Source organism: Chrysemys picta, chromosome 4 (assembly GCF_011386835.1).
Source record: "Chrysemys picta bellii isolate R12L10 chromosome 4, ASM1138683v2, whole genome shotgun sequence".
NCBI classification, from domain to species: Eukaryota; Metazoa; Chordata; order Testudines; family Emydidae; genus Chrysemys; species Chrysemys picta.
Genome location: NC_088794.1, coordinates 109,254,640 through 109,274,027, shown reverse-complemented (window position 1 = coordinate 109,274,027; position 19,388 = coordinate 109,254,640). Strand labels below are relative to the sequence as shown.

The 19,388-nt window shown below is 38.3% G+C and overlaps 1 protein-coding gene across 2 annotated transcripts in view; it reads right to left on the bottom strand.

Annotated features, from left to right (window-relative positions):
* Nucleotides 1–19,388, bottom strand: part of LOC101949882 (signal recognition particle subunit SRP54) — an 83,926-nt gene that overhangs the window by 13,414 nt on the left and 51,124 nt on the right. The window contains exon 2 of one of the 2 annotated variants that reach the window (XM_005285343.3): nucleotides 9,699–9,878. The exons of the other annotated variant lie outside the window; for it this stretch is intronic. Coding sequence (XP_005285400.2) covers nucleotides 9,699–9,878 — 180 coding nt within the window. The remainder of the gene's footprint in view (nucleotides 1–9,698; nucleotides 9,879–19,388) is intronic. 2 annotated transcript variants of the gene reach the window in all.

Below are 19,388 nucleotides of genomic sequence, written 5' to 3'. Positions count from 1 at the left end.
ATTGCCCAGTTTGTTTATGCAACAAACTCTCCTTTCCGTATGATTTCCACACTTCATTAACATGGTTCAGTCATTAAGACCAGGATACAGTCCACCCAACAGAGCAGATGTTGCAGGCAGATTGCTGGATAAAGTGCATGAAAGAGAAATTGAGCAGTGTGCAAAAGGTCTAGAGGGTAAAATTGTTAACCTGAGTCTTGATGGATTGAGCAATGTCCACAATGATCCTGTTGTATGTGTTTGTGTGACAAAAGAAGGGAATGTCTTCCTTACAGAAATAATTGATACATCAGGAAATGCACACACAGCAGAATATTTACAAGAAGTAGCAGTAAAAGCTATAACAAACTGAAAAAAAATTCAAATGTCTAGTACACAGGTTGGTCACAGACAATGCTGCAAATTTATCCAAGATTGGAAGAAATTTAGAAGAGGGAGCGAAGACAGTCCCAAGCTAACAACATACAGTTGCAGTGCTCATTTGATGCACCTCCTAGCCAAAGACTTCAGTGTTCCAGAAATAAAGGCTAATGTTGTTGAAATTGCAAAATACTTCCATAACAATCACTTTGCAGCAGCAGCTGCTCTGAAAAAAGTGGGAGGAACCAAGCTAACTCTCCCACAAGACATGTGATGGAACTCAGTGGTGGACTGTTTTGAGCACTATATCAAGAACTGGCCTAATCTGATGATAGTTTGTGAACAAAACTGTGAAAAAATAGATGGCACTGTCACAGCCAAAGTTCTCAACATTGGTCTTAAGAGAAATGTTGAACACATGCTGAGTACCCTGAAGCCTATTTCTGTAGCCTTGAACAAAATGCAGGGAAATAGCTGTTTTATTGCAGATGCTGTTGAAATTTGGAAGGAACTGAGTGAGATCTTAAAAAGAGAAATATGCAATAACAGAGCTAAATTACAAGCATAAAAAAAAACCAAATAGTACTGTACTTGTCCCATCTCCAGCTCATTTTCTTGCAAATATTCTCAATACTCGGTACCAGGGTCAAATCTTAACTGCTGAAGAAGAGGTGTTGGCTATGACATGGATATCCAGCAATCATCCCTCCATAATGCCAACTATAAAACTTCAGAGCTAAGGGTGAACTATTCAAGAAATATGTTTACTGATGACGTTTTAAAGAAAGTCACACCAGTGAACTGGTGGAAGTCACTTAAGCACTTGGATTCAGAGACTGTTGAAGTGATAATCTCACTTTTAACAGCAGTAGCTTCTTCTGCCGGTGTAGGACATAGAATGTAAAAACAGCCATACTGGATCAGACCAAAGGTCCATCCAGCCCAATATCCGGTCTACCGACAGTGGCCAATGCCACGTGCCCCAGAGGGAGTGAACCTAACAAATAATGATCAAGTGATCTCTCTCCTGCCATCCATCACCACCCCCTGACAAACAGAGGCTAGGGACACCATTCCTTACCCATCCTGGCTAATAGCCATTAATGGACTTAACCTCCATGAATTTATCCAGTTCTCTTTTAAATCCTGTTATAGTCCTAGCCTTCACAACCTCCTCAGGCAAGGAGTTCCAAAAGTTGACTGTGCACTGTGTGTTTATTTGTTTTAAACCTGCTGCCCATTAATTTCATTTGGTGGCCCCTAGTTGTTATATTATGGGAACAAGTAAATAACTTTTCCTTATTCACTTTCTCCACACCACTCATGATTGTACATACCCCCCCCCCTTGTCTCCTCTTTTCCAAGCTGAAAAGTCCTAGCCTCTTTAATCTCTCCTCATATGGGACCCATTCCAAACCCCTAATCATTTTAGTTGCCCTTCTCTGAACCTTTTCTAATGCCAGTATATATTTTTTGAGATGAGGAGACCACATCTATACGCAGTATTCAAGATGTGGGCGTACCATGTCTTATTCTCTATCCCCTTTTTAATGATTCCTAACATCCTGATTGCTTTTTTGACTGCTGCTGCACATTGTGAAAGAATATTTTCTTCCTTTGGACTAATTCACTCCAAATTGAGAAATTGTTTGGGACCTGAAAAAGCAGGAAAGCTTGTTTTTCCTTTTCCAAATTATGAATGAACAAAGGAAAATGAAGGTGAAGACAACTGAGTTAGCTGCAGAAGCCTACATTTTAAGTTTCTCATGTTGACTTGGCTGACATAGTTGATTTAATTTTTTTTTTAATATTTCATTCAACTATTTTAGAAAAACAATTTTAACAAAAACAAACCTGATTTTAAAAAACTTGAATGTTTAACTAAATTCAAAAAAATACATATGCTTGTTTTGTTATAATATTATATGTTTGTTTTTGAAGAAAAAAATCCAGAATACATAACGTTGTTGTTTTAGTTAAATAAAACAATTTATATATCTGTCTGGTGATGTTCTCCTCCTAATACAGCATGGCAAGAAAATCCTCCAAATATTAATGATTAACCTGTTGAATTGGAGATATTTATGAAGTCATTGGAAGGTGAACTATCTGCTTCAATTACCTTTGGTAAATGAAATAACCAAATAATCATTCATTTTCTGATATAGCTGTAAAACTAATCTGAAAAGTTCTCAAATAAATCACTTTAAAAATGTATAGTGTGTACCATCTAAAAATGAAACCTACATCTATCTCTGAGTTGTGAAGAATATGTATTTAGGTTATAACAACCAACAAGAATGCACTTTTATGTAGAAATCCATAATTAAATCTAGTCTTCCTGACTAGTGATTTAAATCAATTTGATTTAAAGCAAATCACCCTGACAAGTACTGTTTAAAATGTATATAGCTATTAAAGGTTTTAGAACTAATTTCTATGGTTTTAAGACAAGCATTACAATTACATTTTGTGTATGTATGCAGATTACCAGATTTCAGTGCTTATCTGATAGAACGTTCCTCTGGCTTACACAAGACTAGCTTTCACACTACCTGCATCATTCTGTTGACTGCCTACTGAGAATCCAGACACGATGTATTTTTAGCAGGGGTTATAGGAAGTGTTCTGCTATGGTGACAAGCATAAGCAAAAAGGCTGCTGTCGTAGCTGCACAAAAGCACCCTATGCTTGTTAATTAAGTACTCAGTTGGCAGTCGTTCTAATGGCAGTCACTTTTGTGCCTGTTTAGTCAAAGAAGTCAGGAAGAGTGCTAGAAAGGATGTTGCTATAAATGGGAGTAATGGTTGGCACCAGCACAACCCTACAGATAAACAACGTGATAAGGTGAAAAAGGCATTCACACAGAGCACAGGACAAACCATTTTAGAGCGATGCTGGTTAGCAGCAAGCAAGCGGTTAGAAGCATTACTTTAACATTTAAAAATACCAAAAGGAACTGAACTTCTCAAAGTAACAGGAATGTAATAAACCAAATGCAGAATTCTTTTAAACATACTATTGAAATAATGCAAATTCAGATACAATTTAATAGCACTTTTAATTCAATGATATGTACATAATCTTCTAGTTTCCACTATCTTGCCACAATGCAAAATTAAACAAATTTAGTAAGTCAGGACCACCTCTATGGAAAGTTTTAAGAAGATTCTAGGAAAAACAGTTATTTAGCACAGATATCCCTGCTTCAATTACAAATCGGGCCCTTAATACAACCAGCATAACTAGTCAATATGAAACATTGTATCCCATAATCCAAAAGGTAAAGTGTTCCTTCAACTGTCTCAAAGGAGGGAGAAAGACAAAAGTTATTCTGTGCTAATTCAACAGGAAAAGAAAAAGATGTGTTTCACTGTGAAATACTAGGAACAAGGAAACACACACAGGGAATAATCCTGCTTTCCTTTCTTCTTACTTGCTCAGTCAGTTTACATGGATAGGATTTTCCAAAGGTGCCAAAATTTCCCAAAAGCAATACAAATTAAGATGTAGAGATTAGCTAGTTTGCAAGTGGCTAATAGAGACCCTTCAGAGTTAGATGAACAGAATTACCACAGAATAGCTCAATATATATAACTCTTACTCTGTGAAGTATCTTTAAATGTATTGAGTAAAACTGGAAAAAATGGCACTTAAAATAAGCCTTATTAACAAGCATCCAGACAGTGCATTTCAATCCCCTATGCTCAAAGAAATCTCAATACTTTGATTGGGAGAATGGGGGTGGAAAAGTACTACGTTCTTCTAATGGAATTTATCAAATTTGCATTAGAAGATGGTATTAGTGCTTAACAGACAGAAATTAAATAAGATTTGCAACATTAAATACACACACATACCCTCTCTAACTAAATTCAGACAGAGAAGGAAGGTGCAATTAAAATTAAAATTTACAAACATCTTAAGGAAGATTCAGCTATAGCAGTATACAGTTCTATTCCTAAGGAAGTTGAATTGTAGTAAGGAAGCTCACTCACTAGAAGAAATATTAGCCCCAGTATCTAAAAGACTCAAAAGGACATTCAATAAGAGCTCTACACATTGTGGACCCACCTATTATTTTAAAAAAGATAACCCCACACATTTAGATTATTTTGGAGAGAGAACATGGCAGCAAACTACCTGTCATGACAATAGGAACAACAAATCTAGTGTAACTACACACTGTAATGGACTAACGACTTTAAATTTGAACTATCAAAAAAGCCTAACATCATTTAGCCAAAGCTAAGAAAGACTCAACACACATTGTTGCTAAGGATGGGGAGTGAATTGTATTTTTGTTGATACATTTCAAGAGAATTTCAGTGTTACTAGGTTTACAACGTAAAATGTTTTAGTTGAACAAAATCCTTGAAGATTGTGGTAAAGGACTTAGACAGTGCAGGTTCCCCACCCCACTCACATGAACTGAAAAATCTTTAAGACCAATGATTATTTTGGGGTAGTTCATTTTTGGCTTCCTCTTATAGACTCATAGACTTAAGGTCAGAAGGGACCATTATGATCATCTAGTCTGACCTCCTGCACAACGCAGGCCACAGAATCTCACCCACCCACTCCTGTAACAAAACCCCTAACCTATGTCTGTTACTGAAATCCTCAAATCGTGATTTAAAGACCTCAAGGTGCAGAGAATCCTCCAGCAAGTGACCCGTGCTCCATGCTGCAGAGGAAGGCAAAAAACCTCCAGGGCCTCTGCCAATCTTCCCTGGAGGAAAATTCCTTCCCGACCCCAAATATGGCGGTCAGTTAAACCCTGAGCATATGGGCAAGACTCACCAGCCAGCACCCAGGAAAGAATTCTCTGTAGCAACTCAGATCCCACCCCATTTAACATCCTATTACAGACCATTGGGCTTAATTACCTGCTAATAATCAAAGGTCAATTAATTGCCAAAATTAGGCTATCCCATCATACCATCCCCTCCATAAACTTATCAAGCTTAGTCTTGAAGCCAGATATGTCTTTTGCCCTCACTACTCCACTTGGAAGGCTGTTCCAGAACTTCACTCCTCTAATGGTTAGCAACCTTCATCTAATTTCAAGTCTAAGCTTCCTAGTGTCCAGTTTATATCCATTTGTTCTTGTGTCCACATTGGTACTAAACTTAAATAATTCCTCTCCCTCCCTGATATTTATCCCTCTGATATATTTATAAAGTGCATGGCCTTGGCTTTGCTTTTACTTTATTGTCTGACCAACTCACAGATTATTTATTTATGTACTATTTGTATTGTAATAGCACCTGGGAACCCTAATGCTGGACTAGGACCCCACTGTGCTAGGTGCTGTACAAATACGGAACAAAAAGAATGTCCCTGCTCTAAACAGCTTGTAATCAAGATACAAACAAGAGACAGGCAAACAGATGAGGAAGTACAAGGAAACACTGAGACAATATTGGTCAGTAAGATAGACAGTGGTCTGAGCACATCAGCCACCTAACCACTTAAGTCTTTTGTATGAAACAAAAAACAAACAAACAAAAATTAAGGACATTTTTGGAGGAGGATAATGAGGTAGTTTTGCAGATTCTATGGGGAGCTCCTCCCAAGCATAAGCAGCAGCATGAGATAACGAACAAAGGTGCTTGTTTGAAAATTTAACAAATGGGTGATGGAGGCTAGCACCATGAGCCAATTGGAGGCGAGAGTTGACATTTTGATAGTGAATGAGAGTTAACAGGTAGGATAGGAAACATCACAAAGGGCCTTGAAAATAAAAACAAGCCAGCTTATGTTTGATGCATACAGAAGGGAAAGCTAGTGGAGGGATACAAAACAGAGGCATCATGGTCAAATCAATGAGTTAGGAAAATGATCTTTGCAGAAGCTTTCGGAATGGGTAGAGCAAGATTGCATTTGTCAAGGCCAGAGAAAAGGACGATGTAGTAAAACAAGACGTGAGATGAAGTGAGCCTGGATAAAAGTTTTAGCTATATAGATGGATAGAAAATGCCATATCTTAAGAGATGTTATGCAGAAAAAAAATCAGCAAGATTTAGACAGTCTGGATATGAGGACCTAGAGAGGTGCAAGTCCACAGTGATCGAGAAATAAAGTAGCAGGGAAGGCTTGAGGGAAGACTCAGAGCTCTGGTTTAGCCATGTTGAGCATGACCTTCTGATTAGACATCATTGAAGAGAAGCCAGATACAGGCAGAGATTTTAGTTTGGACAGAAGGCGGCAGGCCTGGAAGTCATCAGCATAGAGGTGGCAGTTGAATTTACTCATGAAATTACGCAGAGATAAGGTGCAGAGGGAGTAGAAAAGGGAACCAAGGAGAGAGTCCTGTGGAACCCACACTAAGTGGGAGGGGGGAAAATGAGGAGGATCCTCTGGAAACAACAAGCTGAAGGAGCAATTAGAGAGGTAGAAGAACCCAGAGAAAACAGAGTCAGAGAAGCCAAGAGAAGACAATATTTCAAGGAAAAGAGGATGGTAGATGGTGTCAAAGATGGCTGATAAGTCAGATGAGGGTGGAGTACTGGTTCTGGGTTTTGAGTAGGAAAGGGTAATTAGATAGACTGGGTTGATACGGTTTCTTTTCCTCAGACCTGGCTATTTTTTCAAATAATCTTTGAAAATCTAAGCTTAAAGCTTGTCAGCTAAGGGAACGTGGTCATTTTCAGTTTAGTTCTAAAACATTCAGTAAGTGTTTTGGCTTAATTATAATTTCTCTGCAACATAAAAAAAAAAATGTTTCCCTCAACTCAATAGAGGAGCTGTAAAGATGCCAACACCAGCTGGGCTCCAAAATTTTATGATGTAGAATTTCCAAAGTACTAAATGTACCATAAGGTAAATTGGACCAGAAGCTGCTATTATTTGCAACATAGTTTTTTTGTATCCCAACTGGGATAATGAGTTGTAGACATGCTGGTCCCAGCAAACTGACTATTTATTTGTGCGTATAGAAATCCTACAATACAAAACATTTTTAAAGCAGCTGTTTACCAAAACATCACAGCTCAGCTTGGCTAGTGGGTCCTCAACTCATTTGGGATACATAAAACATACTGCAGATAATAGCAACCCTTCATCTAGTTTACCTTAATTGAAGTTGTTATAATGAAGCTTCTTCCATAAAAGAAAAAAAAGGAGTGAACAATAAAGCATATAGTGCTCCACAAGCCATAGAATTCTTTTAATTCAAAAAGTTAATAAAAAACTAAGGATTACATAGTAATTTTGGGGGGGGGGGAGGGAGAGAACCAATCTCAACTTTGGCACACTTCATGTTCCTTAGTGTACACAAATTTGTAACCAGGAAGCAAGAAGAGGAACAACTCATACTATTTCCATCTATCATGCATCTTTGAATGTACTTTGAAAATGTGCCAGTTTGTAGAGTGGTGTGTCTCTGGGCTTGTGCACACTTACATTTTATAGCACTCTAACTTGCTGGCTCAGGGGTGCGAAAAATCACCCCCCCGAGTGCAGCAAGTTTGAGCACTTTAAAGCGCTAGTGTGGACAAGCTCCCAGCGCTCACAGCTATTCCCCTCGTGGAGATGGATTACCAGGAGCTCCCTCCCAGCACTTGCGCAAGACTACACTCACACTTCAAAGCGCTGCTACGGGAGCGCTCCCGCAGCAACACTTTGAAGTTTCTAGTGTAGACATAGCCTCTGCCCTCACTACAGCTAACTCTCCAGTGCCTTCCCTCAGCACAGCACAGATGGGAGAGTGCTATTCAAAGGAATACAAGAACTGGCCACTGCACTTTTCTTAAAGGCTTTATCCAAAGCCCATTAAATTCAGTGAAACTCTTTTCACTGACTTCAATGGGCCTTGGATCATGTGCTAAGAAGTGGCTTTCTGGAGTGGACTGAAAAGAAAGCCATCTTTTTGTACTTTATGTAGGGGAAGGCAGTTCACCTGTACTCCTAACCTTGCATACAATGTCCCATCACTCATCCTGGCCTGGCCTCCTGCTGATTGCAGATAGTTTGGAACATTTAAATGAGAGATTTGCATTGGAGAAGACCTGGATACATTTTGAGTGGTTGGGGATAACTTTGACTCAGAATAATACTTGAATACAGGCATAAATTTGTGACCTCCTTAGCCAGTACAGAGTGACTCATGCTGTCCTCCCCACAGATTCCTTAAAGAAATAGGATATGAGCAAGCTTAAGAACAGCCCTTTACTTAAAGCATTTTTACTTAATATACTGTCATTTTTACTAAGTTGCACGCTTTACATGTTTTTGTTGCTTATCCCATCCTATGTTCACTCCAGCCAATATTCATGTTCCTCTTTCCCAAATGAAGACAAGCTTCAGCCCAATAATAGAGAGCTCAAAGCTACAAATCCACTATGGATTAACTCCACAGTTTCCCTTGTAATTTGCATTTGTCCCAATTTCTGTTCCCCACATACCCTCTTCCCCTTTGCTGAAGTTCCAGATCTTCAACCTGGCCTCTCTCATATCCTCAATTTCTCTCTTTCCCACCTAGTTTAACTCAAAGCCCATGGAAAAGACAAATGTGATCTACAGCCCCTTCCCACAGCTACCCTCTAATTAACCAAATCCCATGGCAACAACACTTCTTCAGGAAGAAACAAGCAGAATATCCATACCAAAGCCATGATCCTCCTTGTGGGTGCCCCACCAGTAAAGCTCTCCATTGGAGTCACATTTCTTTAAGATGTGATGGGTGTATTGACACAGTGGTATGATTGTGTGGTTAGTTCCTCTAATGTGCCATCACTTAGTGGCTAGAGCATGGTAGCACACACTCCAATGAAGTGAGATAAGCAAGCATCTCCTCCCCCATACCTATACTTCCTGGGTTACAGACACCACAGTGAACTTATTCAAGACAAAGTATTAAAGACAGTGTTCTACCCTTCCAACACAACATGATCAGGAAAATATGGATAGTTGAAATAAAATGTAGATGTTGAACTTGATGTAGTCTAACAACATACTTTAAAATATATTTTTGGTATTTTCTGAAACACTTCAATTTTTTATTTTATTTAACTTTTGCAAGTTCTTTACTGCTCCCTTTTATTATACGGAGTTGCTCACCATGTAAACGTGGGGCGGCTGCAGCACCCCTGCATCCCTAGTTCCCCGCCTATGTGAACTCCTCAATGGTTAACCATTTAACCGATAGACTTTTAATAGGTTACATGGTCACTATTTTTAAACCCTATTTACATTCTTAACTGTAACTAGCTAAAATAAAATAGAAGTCAGATTTGAATTCAATAATTATTTATGTTTCTTCCAAGTGCAAAAAGTGGTTATCACTTTTCCAGTAAATGGCAAATAAAATAAAGAATTATCTGTAACAAACCTACAGGATCAATAGAAGGCAAGAGGTCTTTTTTTTCTTGCACCGGATCTTCCTCTTCATCTGTGCTATATTCTTCCATGGTTTCTCCACTTGCAAAGTGAATGACCCTTCTTGGAATTTTCTTGTTTTTTCCTATGATCCCCAGTTCCACATTCTCAAAGCCTCTATCGCCATTTGAGTGCAGCTGTAACAAAGAAAATAATGGTCTCAAAAACACAAGCTTCTGCAGGATAAGCAGTGAAACTGGAGGTTTGGTTCTCACAAATATCACAAAATATCTGTCAGCCAATCTAAAGTACCTTACTAGAAGTAACAGAGATCATTGAGAGCTTTTCTGAAGATTGAAGTGGAGTTTTTTAAGTGATGCAGCTGTAAGGTAGCATTTCCCAAACTTATTAAAGCTGAGCTCCCCATTTCAAGAAAACTAAATTAATCACATTCACTTCAACCCTGCCTTTTGTTATTAGAGGTCTACCCAAAATGAGCCAGTCACTGAAGTTATATTGTATAGATCTTCACTACACGGCACATCCTTTCTTTTCTTTACATGCTTTGGTGAACAATGGAATAGTTAATGTTGACATTTAAAATATCATCATTGGCATCTGAGTTAACACTCATTGAAATGAACAGAGGTCAGATTACTTAACTGTTTCAAGCTCTTTGCAAATTCAGGCAGACAGCTCTCACATAACACTCAATTCATGTTTTCAAGGTATCCTTCAAAACCATGAGAGCTAGAGAGTAACTTTAAAAAAATTAAAGTTGAGACACTGAAAAACAACTGAAAGGCCTGTCCATGCTCTCTCTCCCTCCCCAAATACATACACACACACAGTTTAGTCCTTCAGGCCTACCCCAAGGAGGGGTCACAACCCATGCTTTGAAAAATGCTGTTGTAAGAGATTAAATCAGGATAGAGTGATTTAAATCAAAACTATTTAAATAACAGATTGTCATCATGACCTAAATCAGCAACCATACAACCTTGATTTTAATCATGTTTTGTATTTGTACTTGTTAGTTCTTTTCCTAAAGAAAATAGTTGATTCTCACTGGTTGGTAACTATTAAAACATGTTGATTTGCAACTAGACTTTACACTAAATCTGCGGCTTATTCTTTTTCTAACCAGGAGGGATACACTGTGCCTATAAATTTATTTAATTATACAGCTCAATTTCAATTAATTTTCATTTCTTATTTTTTACATTTTTATTATGTTTGAAAATAGTCTAGTAAATAAGTGCATCATTTGCAATATGTGCAATTAAAAGAGCTCAAAACAGCATTTTAATTTTTGTATTATTATTAAATAAAACTACATTAAATGTGCTGTACACTAGAAAAGAAGGTTATCAAAACATGTTTTGCATTTAAGAATCAACTGATTTATTAAACTAGGAAGTATTAGCTGTAGATAGTGAATTGAACTGACTGTTTCTGATCTCGCCATGTCCTTCCAAATTATAGAAACAGTATGTCACATCCTCTCATACTTAATTTTCATTCATATATTGGAAGAGGAAAACGAGCTTTTCAGCTTTTTCAAACTCCCAATTGGTATCTTAGGGCTCATCTACACTTGAAATGCTGCTGCAGCTGTGCTGCTGTAGCGCTTCAGTGTAGACACTACCTACGCAGATGGGAGGGGTTCTCCCATCAGCATAGGCAATCCACCTCCCCAGGAGGCAGTAGTTAGGTCAGTGGTCCCCAACGCAGTGCCCATGGGTACCATGGCGCCCGCCGGGGCACTTATGTGCGCCCGCCTAGTGACACGGTGTGAAAAGTAGTGCCCAGCAGGGGAGAGAAGCTACAGCCTCGTGCCTGCCGGGGACAGAGAACTCCAGGGCTGCAGGTGCAAGATTGTTTCTCCCTACGCTGCTCAGAAGTGCCAAAAAAAAAAAAAAAAAAAAAAAAAAAAGGCAGCGGCTCGGACTGCCGCCGCCCGAACTGCCAAAGCGCAAATAAATAAAATAGCCCAAACTGCCGAAGCAGGAAGAAAAACAAAAACCCGCTCGGACTCTGCCATCCCAAGAATGGACGGAATGCCGCCCCGTAGCATGTGCCGCCCCAGGCACGTGCTCGTTCCGCTTGTGCTTGGAACTGGCCCTGTATGCGAGTATTCTTCCGCTGCACTGATACTGCTGTTTACTTGTGATTTGTGATTTATTATTTTTTAACATTTTGCCCCAAAATGAGTGGTTCAATAAAAGACAATGTACGTATTATTTCAACGCAGATTGGGAAGAATCCTGTTGTTTTATTGAAAATAAAGGGAAATGTGTTTGCTAATTCTGCAGTGGTACTGTTGCAATGCCAAAAAAAACAATGTTGAATGCCATTTCCAAACTAATCACGGCTCTTTTGACATTAGCCATCCACTTAAATCTGAGTTGAGAAAGAAGAAAATTAATCAACTCAAATCAAACCTATCTGTCCAGCAATCTGTTTTCACTAGACAAGTGGTAAAGTCTAAAAGTGCTACTACTGCTTCCTTTAAAATTGCTCATCTGCTTGCAAAGAAGAAAAAACCCTTTCAAGATGGTGAATTGTTGAAGGAAGCATTTTTGACTGGTGCTGATTGCCTGTTTCAAGGATTACCTAACAACCGTGAGATTTTGTCAACAATACAAGACTTGCAGTTATCAGAAACAGTTACGAGGAGGATATATGCAATTTCAAGCAACATGCAAATTCAGCTAAAGGATGACTTGAAAATATGTGACTGGTTTTCACTGCAGTTCAATGAGTCGACAGATATATCGGATACAGTGCAGTTGGCAATTATAGTGAGGATGGTATTTAGTGACTTCACCGTAAAAGAAGAGTTACTAAAAGTATTGCCTATGAAAGGGTGAACAAAGGGTAGGACATCTATCATTTATTCAAATCATACGCATCATCCATTAATATGCCACTACACAAGCTGTCTGCGATCACCACTGATGGGGCACCAGCAATGATGGGCAGTGCCAATGGATTCATTGCACTCTGCAAGAAGAATGAATCCTTTCCGAACTTTGTCTTTTCATTGCATTATCCACCAAGAAGCTTTGTGCGTCAAAGTTCTTTCTTTTCAACACGTCATGAATGTCATTATTAAAATAATTAACTCTATTCGAGTGAAACCTTTGCAACACCGATTTTTTAAGGTCCTGTTGGAAGATGTTGATAATAAACAATCTGATCTTATCTTGCACACAGAAGTACGATGGCTGAACAAAGGTAAAGTTCTTGCACGTTTTTTAAGCCTAATTGAAGAGATCAAAGAATTTCTGAACTCCACAAATCAGAACTTCGAGCAACTAGAAGACTCCAGCTGGTTAATGGACTTGGCTTTTCTTGCCGACATCACTGACAAATTGAACATTTTAAATCTTGGGAAATCCAGGGAAAAGACAAACATGTGGCTCAAATGATAGGTTCTGTAAAATCATTTAAAGCAAAACTGATCTTGTGGATGTCACATATGAAGAAATAGTCTCTCGTACATTTCCCAAATATGAAGAAAATGATATGTGACAGTGATTTTAACCCATCACCATTTGTTATCCACATTCAAATACTTCTGGAACAATTTGAAAAGAGATTTCAACAGTTCACCATCATTGAGCTATAGTTTCCTTTCTTGTGAATCCTTTTACTTGCCAAATAGAGGTAACAGAAATGGCTACATCAATTGCGAGTCTCATTCAAGTAAGAACAGAAGACGTGGAACTGGAGATTTTAGACCTTCAAAATGATATTGTTCTAAAATCCTGCGCAACAGATGAAAACTTTTGGAATCTGGTTAACCGAAAAAAGTTTCCTGCCTTAAAAAATGTATCATACAAAATAAAATCTTATTTCGGTTCCTCTTATCTATGTGAAGTTCTGTTTTCAACAATGAACATTATAAAATCAAAATACAGATCTCAGCTTACAGATGCCCATCTTGACGATTGCTTATGAACTGGAATATCATCCTACTTTCCCAACTACGAAAGATTGGCTGAAGAAAAGCAGTGCCAAAAATCACACTGACTTTATTAGAAAAACCACGTGAATTAATGATACCTATTTTCCATTAAGTGCTGATGAGTGCGTATGATTAACTTGTGTTTTAACTTTTTTTCATATTTGTTTATTGAAATCCAGATAAAAAATATTCTTTGTATTGTTACTTTGTAATTAGCCATAACTGGCTATCTATGTTAAAGTAAGAATAAAAAATATATTTGGACCAGCAGTTCAACAATGTTTTACTTTTTTAAAATAAATAAGATGTAAACTGTTTATGATATTTATTTTGTAAAAACTCCTTAGTTTTTCTTACAGGCAGATAAAAAAGCAAATTCACATGGTAAGGTGAAAGAGTAATTGATGGATAATTTAATTAATACCTTTTTACATGTAAAATTATCTTTTCTCTCTTATGGATTCATATATTATGTAATATTAAATATGATGTTTTTGGTATTATTTAATGTACAAATACAAAATAAGCCTTGAAAAATTGTTGGTGCCCGCCACACTCTTCTGAAAACATGAATGTGCTATTGGCCACAAAAAGACTGGGGACCACAAAGCTAGGTCAACTGAAGAATTCTTCCGTCAGTCTAACACTGTCTACACTGGGGGTTAGGTCAGCTTAACTACATTGGTCAGGGGTGTGGATTTTTCACTCCTCTGAGCAACGTAGTTAAGCCAATTTCATTTTCTAGTATAGACCAGGCTTTAAGTATCAATGAGCTAGTCACTGAACTGAACTAGTTGAATAAGCTGAAATGAAGATAATATTCTCTCTGCACCTACAGAACAGGCTATTGCTGTCAAACACTGGTTTAGCACATCAACAAACTCTGGTTCCAGGTGCTCATCCAGTGACCTCAACACGTTCAGTGGTTTGATTCTCTTTAAAACTTTGCAGAAAACATTACTGCTAAATTTTTTTTTATCTATTGAAATCATTTACATTAAATAAGTTTAGGCCTTAAAATAAATTGTCAATTTCAAATTTTAAAATAGGCTTATTTAATAAAAACAAACAAACACACACCAACAACCACAACCTACCGTATATACTCATTCATAAACTGAATTTTTTTTAGTACAAAAGGGAAGCATCAGAGAAGGGGGTCGGCTTATGAACAGGTATAGAGAGGGAGAGGTGGGACACAGCCCCTCTCCCGCAACAGAGGGGGAAAAGGAGAGGCAGCAGAGCCAGAAGGGAAGAGGCGGGGCCAGAGTCTCTCCGCTTCTGGCTACGCTGCTCTCCCAACAGCCTCGGAAGCAGCTGCAGCTCCAGGGCTGGCAGGCTGCGCCTGCACCGCTCAGCCCCGCCCGCCAAGTAGAAAGTGTGGGGGTCCCAGGCTAGGGGTGTGGTCATGTGGCGAGTGGTCACAGGGGTTACTTCCCTGATCCCCAGCTTCTCCCCCCCGAAAAATTTCCCCACTAGTTGCTGTCCCAGCCCGTCAGGATAAGTAGCTGGCGCGCCGGGACACTTTGTTTACTTAGGTAAACCGTGCCTGCGGATGCTCAAGGTAAACAAACTGTCTCAGCCCGCCAGCGGCTTATCCTGATGGCCCGGGAGCCAAAGTTTGCCAACCTGTGAATTATAGGGTCAGTTTATGAATGGGTCATAAACATTTTCCAATTTTATTTAGCCATTTTGGGGGGTGGGGGAGATTGGCTTATAAATGAACCGACTTATGATCGAGTATATACGGTATATTTAATTTTAAATTTAAGAGTCCAATTTAAATAAAAAATGTTTTAATAATCTATTTTTATCCACTCTGGATTAAACTAATTCCCTTTTATACAGATATCAAAAATATTAAAACAAATCCAGATAGTTAAGTGTATTATCTACATTATTATTCTTACTTTTCCCCCCCCAAATAGATGTTAAAACTTCCCTGTTCTACTTAGTAAACATTTTTTACATATCAAATGTTGCACCCTTGCTTCTCCCACAAGACCACAGCTAAAGATAGCAGAACTAATCTAACATCACCTTTTTAAATTATGTTTCCAAGTCATTCAAACTCACCCAATAATATGGTCTTCAAAGATCAAAATTTTTTGAAAATGAACTGCAAAGATTTGGAAAAGCAGGCAAGTCTCAAGATCAAACTGACACACAATGTAATTCTAAATCATTCTGAAATAAGTAAGTCACAGCACATAAAAGAAAGATAGAAAGGTGAACTTTAGGGTACCATCAGAATTAACTGTTAAGCAGACATCTTCCAACACACATGCCACCAAACAGAATTCCAGTGGAAAGAATTTCACGCTGCTTTTATTTCTCAACAAACTGAATTTAACAGCCCAACTACACCTCTACCCCGATATAACATGAATTTAATATAACGTGGTAAAGCAGTGCTCCGGGGGGCCAAGGCTGCGCACTCCGGCGGATCAAAGCAAGTTCAATATAACGCGGTTTCACCTATAACGCAGTAAGATTTTTTTTGGCTCCCGAGGACAGTGTTATATCGGGGTAGAGGTGTACCTATAGAGAAGATGCCAGCAAGGAGAGGAGTTTCCATACACTTAATGGGACTGCATAGATCTGTAAGTTTTAGACACATTTTCACAACAGAAAGAACATACTAGGCCCTTTAAAGACAGGAAGACAAGATCTCTGACATGAAGAGCTAGCAATCTATATGGGCAACATACAAGAATGGTATGCAACAAAAAGCAATATGATTGAGCAGTTGTATGCAGTGTTGGTCCCAGGATATTAGAGGGACAAGGCAGGTAAAGAGTTGGTCCACCTTGTCTCTATGATTGAGCAGTGACATTTAGAACACTATTTGTTAGCTACACGAATGGAACACAAAAACGTCCACATACATAAAGGCTTACAGAAAACAACAACATACTATACAGTGAAAAAATCCAGCCTATTATGTTGTGAGAGAGTCCCTCTACTCTACAAAAATGTAGTTATTTAAAATATTAACCAAAGCCAACAACAGGAAAATTCATCACCATGCTAATGCTCAAAAAACAAAAATAAAAAATCCTTACAGTCACAACACGGCTGAACAAAAGACGAGTTTCTATCAGGTGGCTTGGAGGATTCTTTCCACCAACAGAATCAAAATGAAGTCAGATACAAACAGGATCCATATCTTTAAGATGAACAGATAAAATCTCTTCTGCCTGGGCAGTATAAAGCCTATTAGTGCTAATGCAGCATAATTTTAGCTGTGTCAGTCCTAGGATATGAGAGACACAAGATGGGTGAGGTAATATCTTTTATTGGACCAATTTCTGTTGGTGAGAGAGAGGAGCTTTTGAGCTGCACGGAGCAATTCTTCCAGTCTGGGAAAGGTACTCCAAGTGTCACAGCTAAATGCAAGGTGGAACAAATTGTTTAGCATAAGTAGATACACACTAGATTTATGGTTTATTACTACAATCTGTAACCCACTAACCCTCCCTCTTTTCTTCCCATGACTGCACGTGTGTTAAGGGGCCACTCTACCTTGAATGGTCACTTAGCACATATTCTAACTACTTATGCTAAACAAGTAGTTATGCATTTGGTTTGTAACAGTTGTCAATTTTCCTTTGCATGTTTGTGGCACAGTTTACATATAATTAAATTAAAGCGGCAGTAGTCTAATCCAATAGGTTGTTTGGGGTTTTTTTATATTCAGTGAAAATATTGTAATCCTGCATCCCAATGCCCAGAGCCACTCCCCAAAATTCCAGGATCTGGAAGTTAAATTTGTGGATAAATAAGTTTGTCCTATCTCTGTAAAAGCACAATGAGAAATCCCTGTTCTTCTAACATCACTTCCTGTTAGTTTGTTTTGTTTGTGTAGTTACGGGTTGTGGGGTTATCCTTAAACTAGTCCCTCACAATTCACCAGTAACATTCTGTTGAATAAAAACACCGTACCCGATTTCGAAATTTTAAACACTGATCAGTATTTATGTAAGTAACAAACACATGTATTTAAGACATAGGAGGTAACTCTCCTGCGCTACTTGGCACAGGTGAGGCCTCAGGCTGAGTACTTTAAGAAAGATGTGGACAAATTCAACAGAGAGTCCGGAGGACAGCAACAAATATGATAAAAAGTTTAGAAAATCTGACCTATGAGGAAAGGTTACAAAAATTTAGCATGTTTAGTCTTGAGTAAAGAAGACTATAGGGCAGGGGTTGGCAACCTTTCAGAAGTGGTGTGCCGAGTCTTCATTTATTCACTCTGATTTAAGGTTTCACGCGCCAGTAATACATTTTAACGTTTTTAGAAGGTCTCTTTCTAGAAGTCTATAACATATAACTAAACTATTGTTGTATGTAAAGTAAATAAGGTTTTTAAAATGTTTAAGAAGCGTCATTTAAAATTAAATTAAAATGCAGAGGCCCCCGGACCTGTGGCCAGGACCCCGGCAGTGTGAGTGCCACTGAAAATCAGCTCGCGTGCTGCCTTCGGCATATGTGCCATAGGTTGCCTACCCCTGCTATAGGGGGACCTGATAATGTTCAAATATACTCAGGGCTATTATAAAGAGGACAGCAATTGTTCTCCATATCCACTGAAGGTAGGACAAGAATTAATCAGCTTAATCTTCAGCAAGGGAGACAGGTTAGATTTTAGGAAAAACCTAACTATAAGGATAGTAAGGCACTGGAATAGGCTTTCAAGGGAGGTTTTGGAATCCCTGTCATTGGAGGTTTTTAAGAATGGGTTAGACAATACTTGTCAGGAATGGTCCAGGAAAGCATACTTGGTGCTGTCTAAGCACAAGAGGCTAGACTAGATGACCTCTTGAGGTTCCTTACAAGCCCTACATTTCTATGATTATATAAATTTTAATAACATTTAGACTGTTCTATATCATAGCGTATACTAAATGCTTCACAGACAGTCCCTATCCCAAAGATTTTACAGTCTAAACAGACAAAGGAAAAAGTGGGGAGAAGAGAGAAGACAAACCAATTAATTTTTTTACTATTACATTCAGGTTGTATGATCTCAGCTTAACTTTGATAACTCAAAACCTAGTGTCAAAATATTTAATGTGAAATTGCTTAGTCTGTATAACTTCACTGTCTTGTGCTATTGCAAGACTAGCTTCAGTTCTTTCACATCCATACAATTATGAAGTCAGGGATGAAATCACTTGAATCTATCAAGAATGTATTCCTTCCACTAGTTTAAACAAGAGATCTAGTAAATACTACAACTGTAAATACTCATTTGAAAAGACACTGCAGCACCAGGAAGTAAATCATTTTTTTTTCCCCAACGGTTTTGCTGCACATTAACTAGTAGAAGTTACAGTGTAAATCCCCTGTAAGTCTAAAGTCTGCATACACAGATGCTTTTCTTTATTATGTTTTCCACTGTTGTTCTCCTTTCCCCATCTCTGTGCTTATAAATAGTACAAACACTTAGAACAGAAATGGCTAGCTGGCAACTCATGAATGAGGTCTCCTACTAATTCTCAACTCATAGGTAATTATTTTGAAAAATGAAGAAAACCTGTTTGAGAATCATAGAATATCAGGGTTGGAAGGGACCTCAGGAGGTCATCTAGTCCAACCCCCTGCTCAAAGCAGGACCAATCCCCAGACATTAAACTAAACAGGTGCATTTGAAAAAGTATTTATTGAAACAGCTTTTCTATTCTGGCTTCTTTTAATTAAAGGTAAAAGATGACCTTAACATCTAAATCAG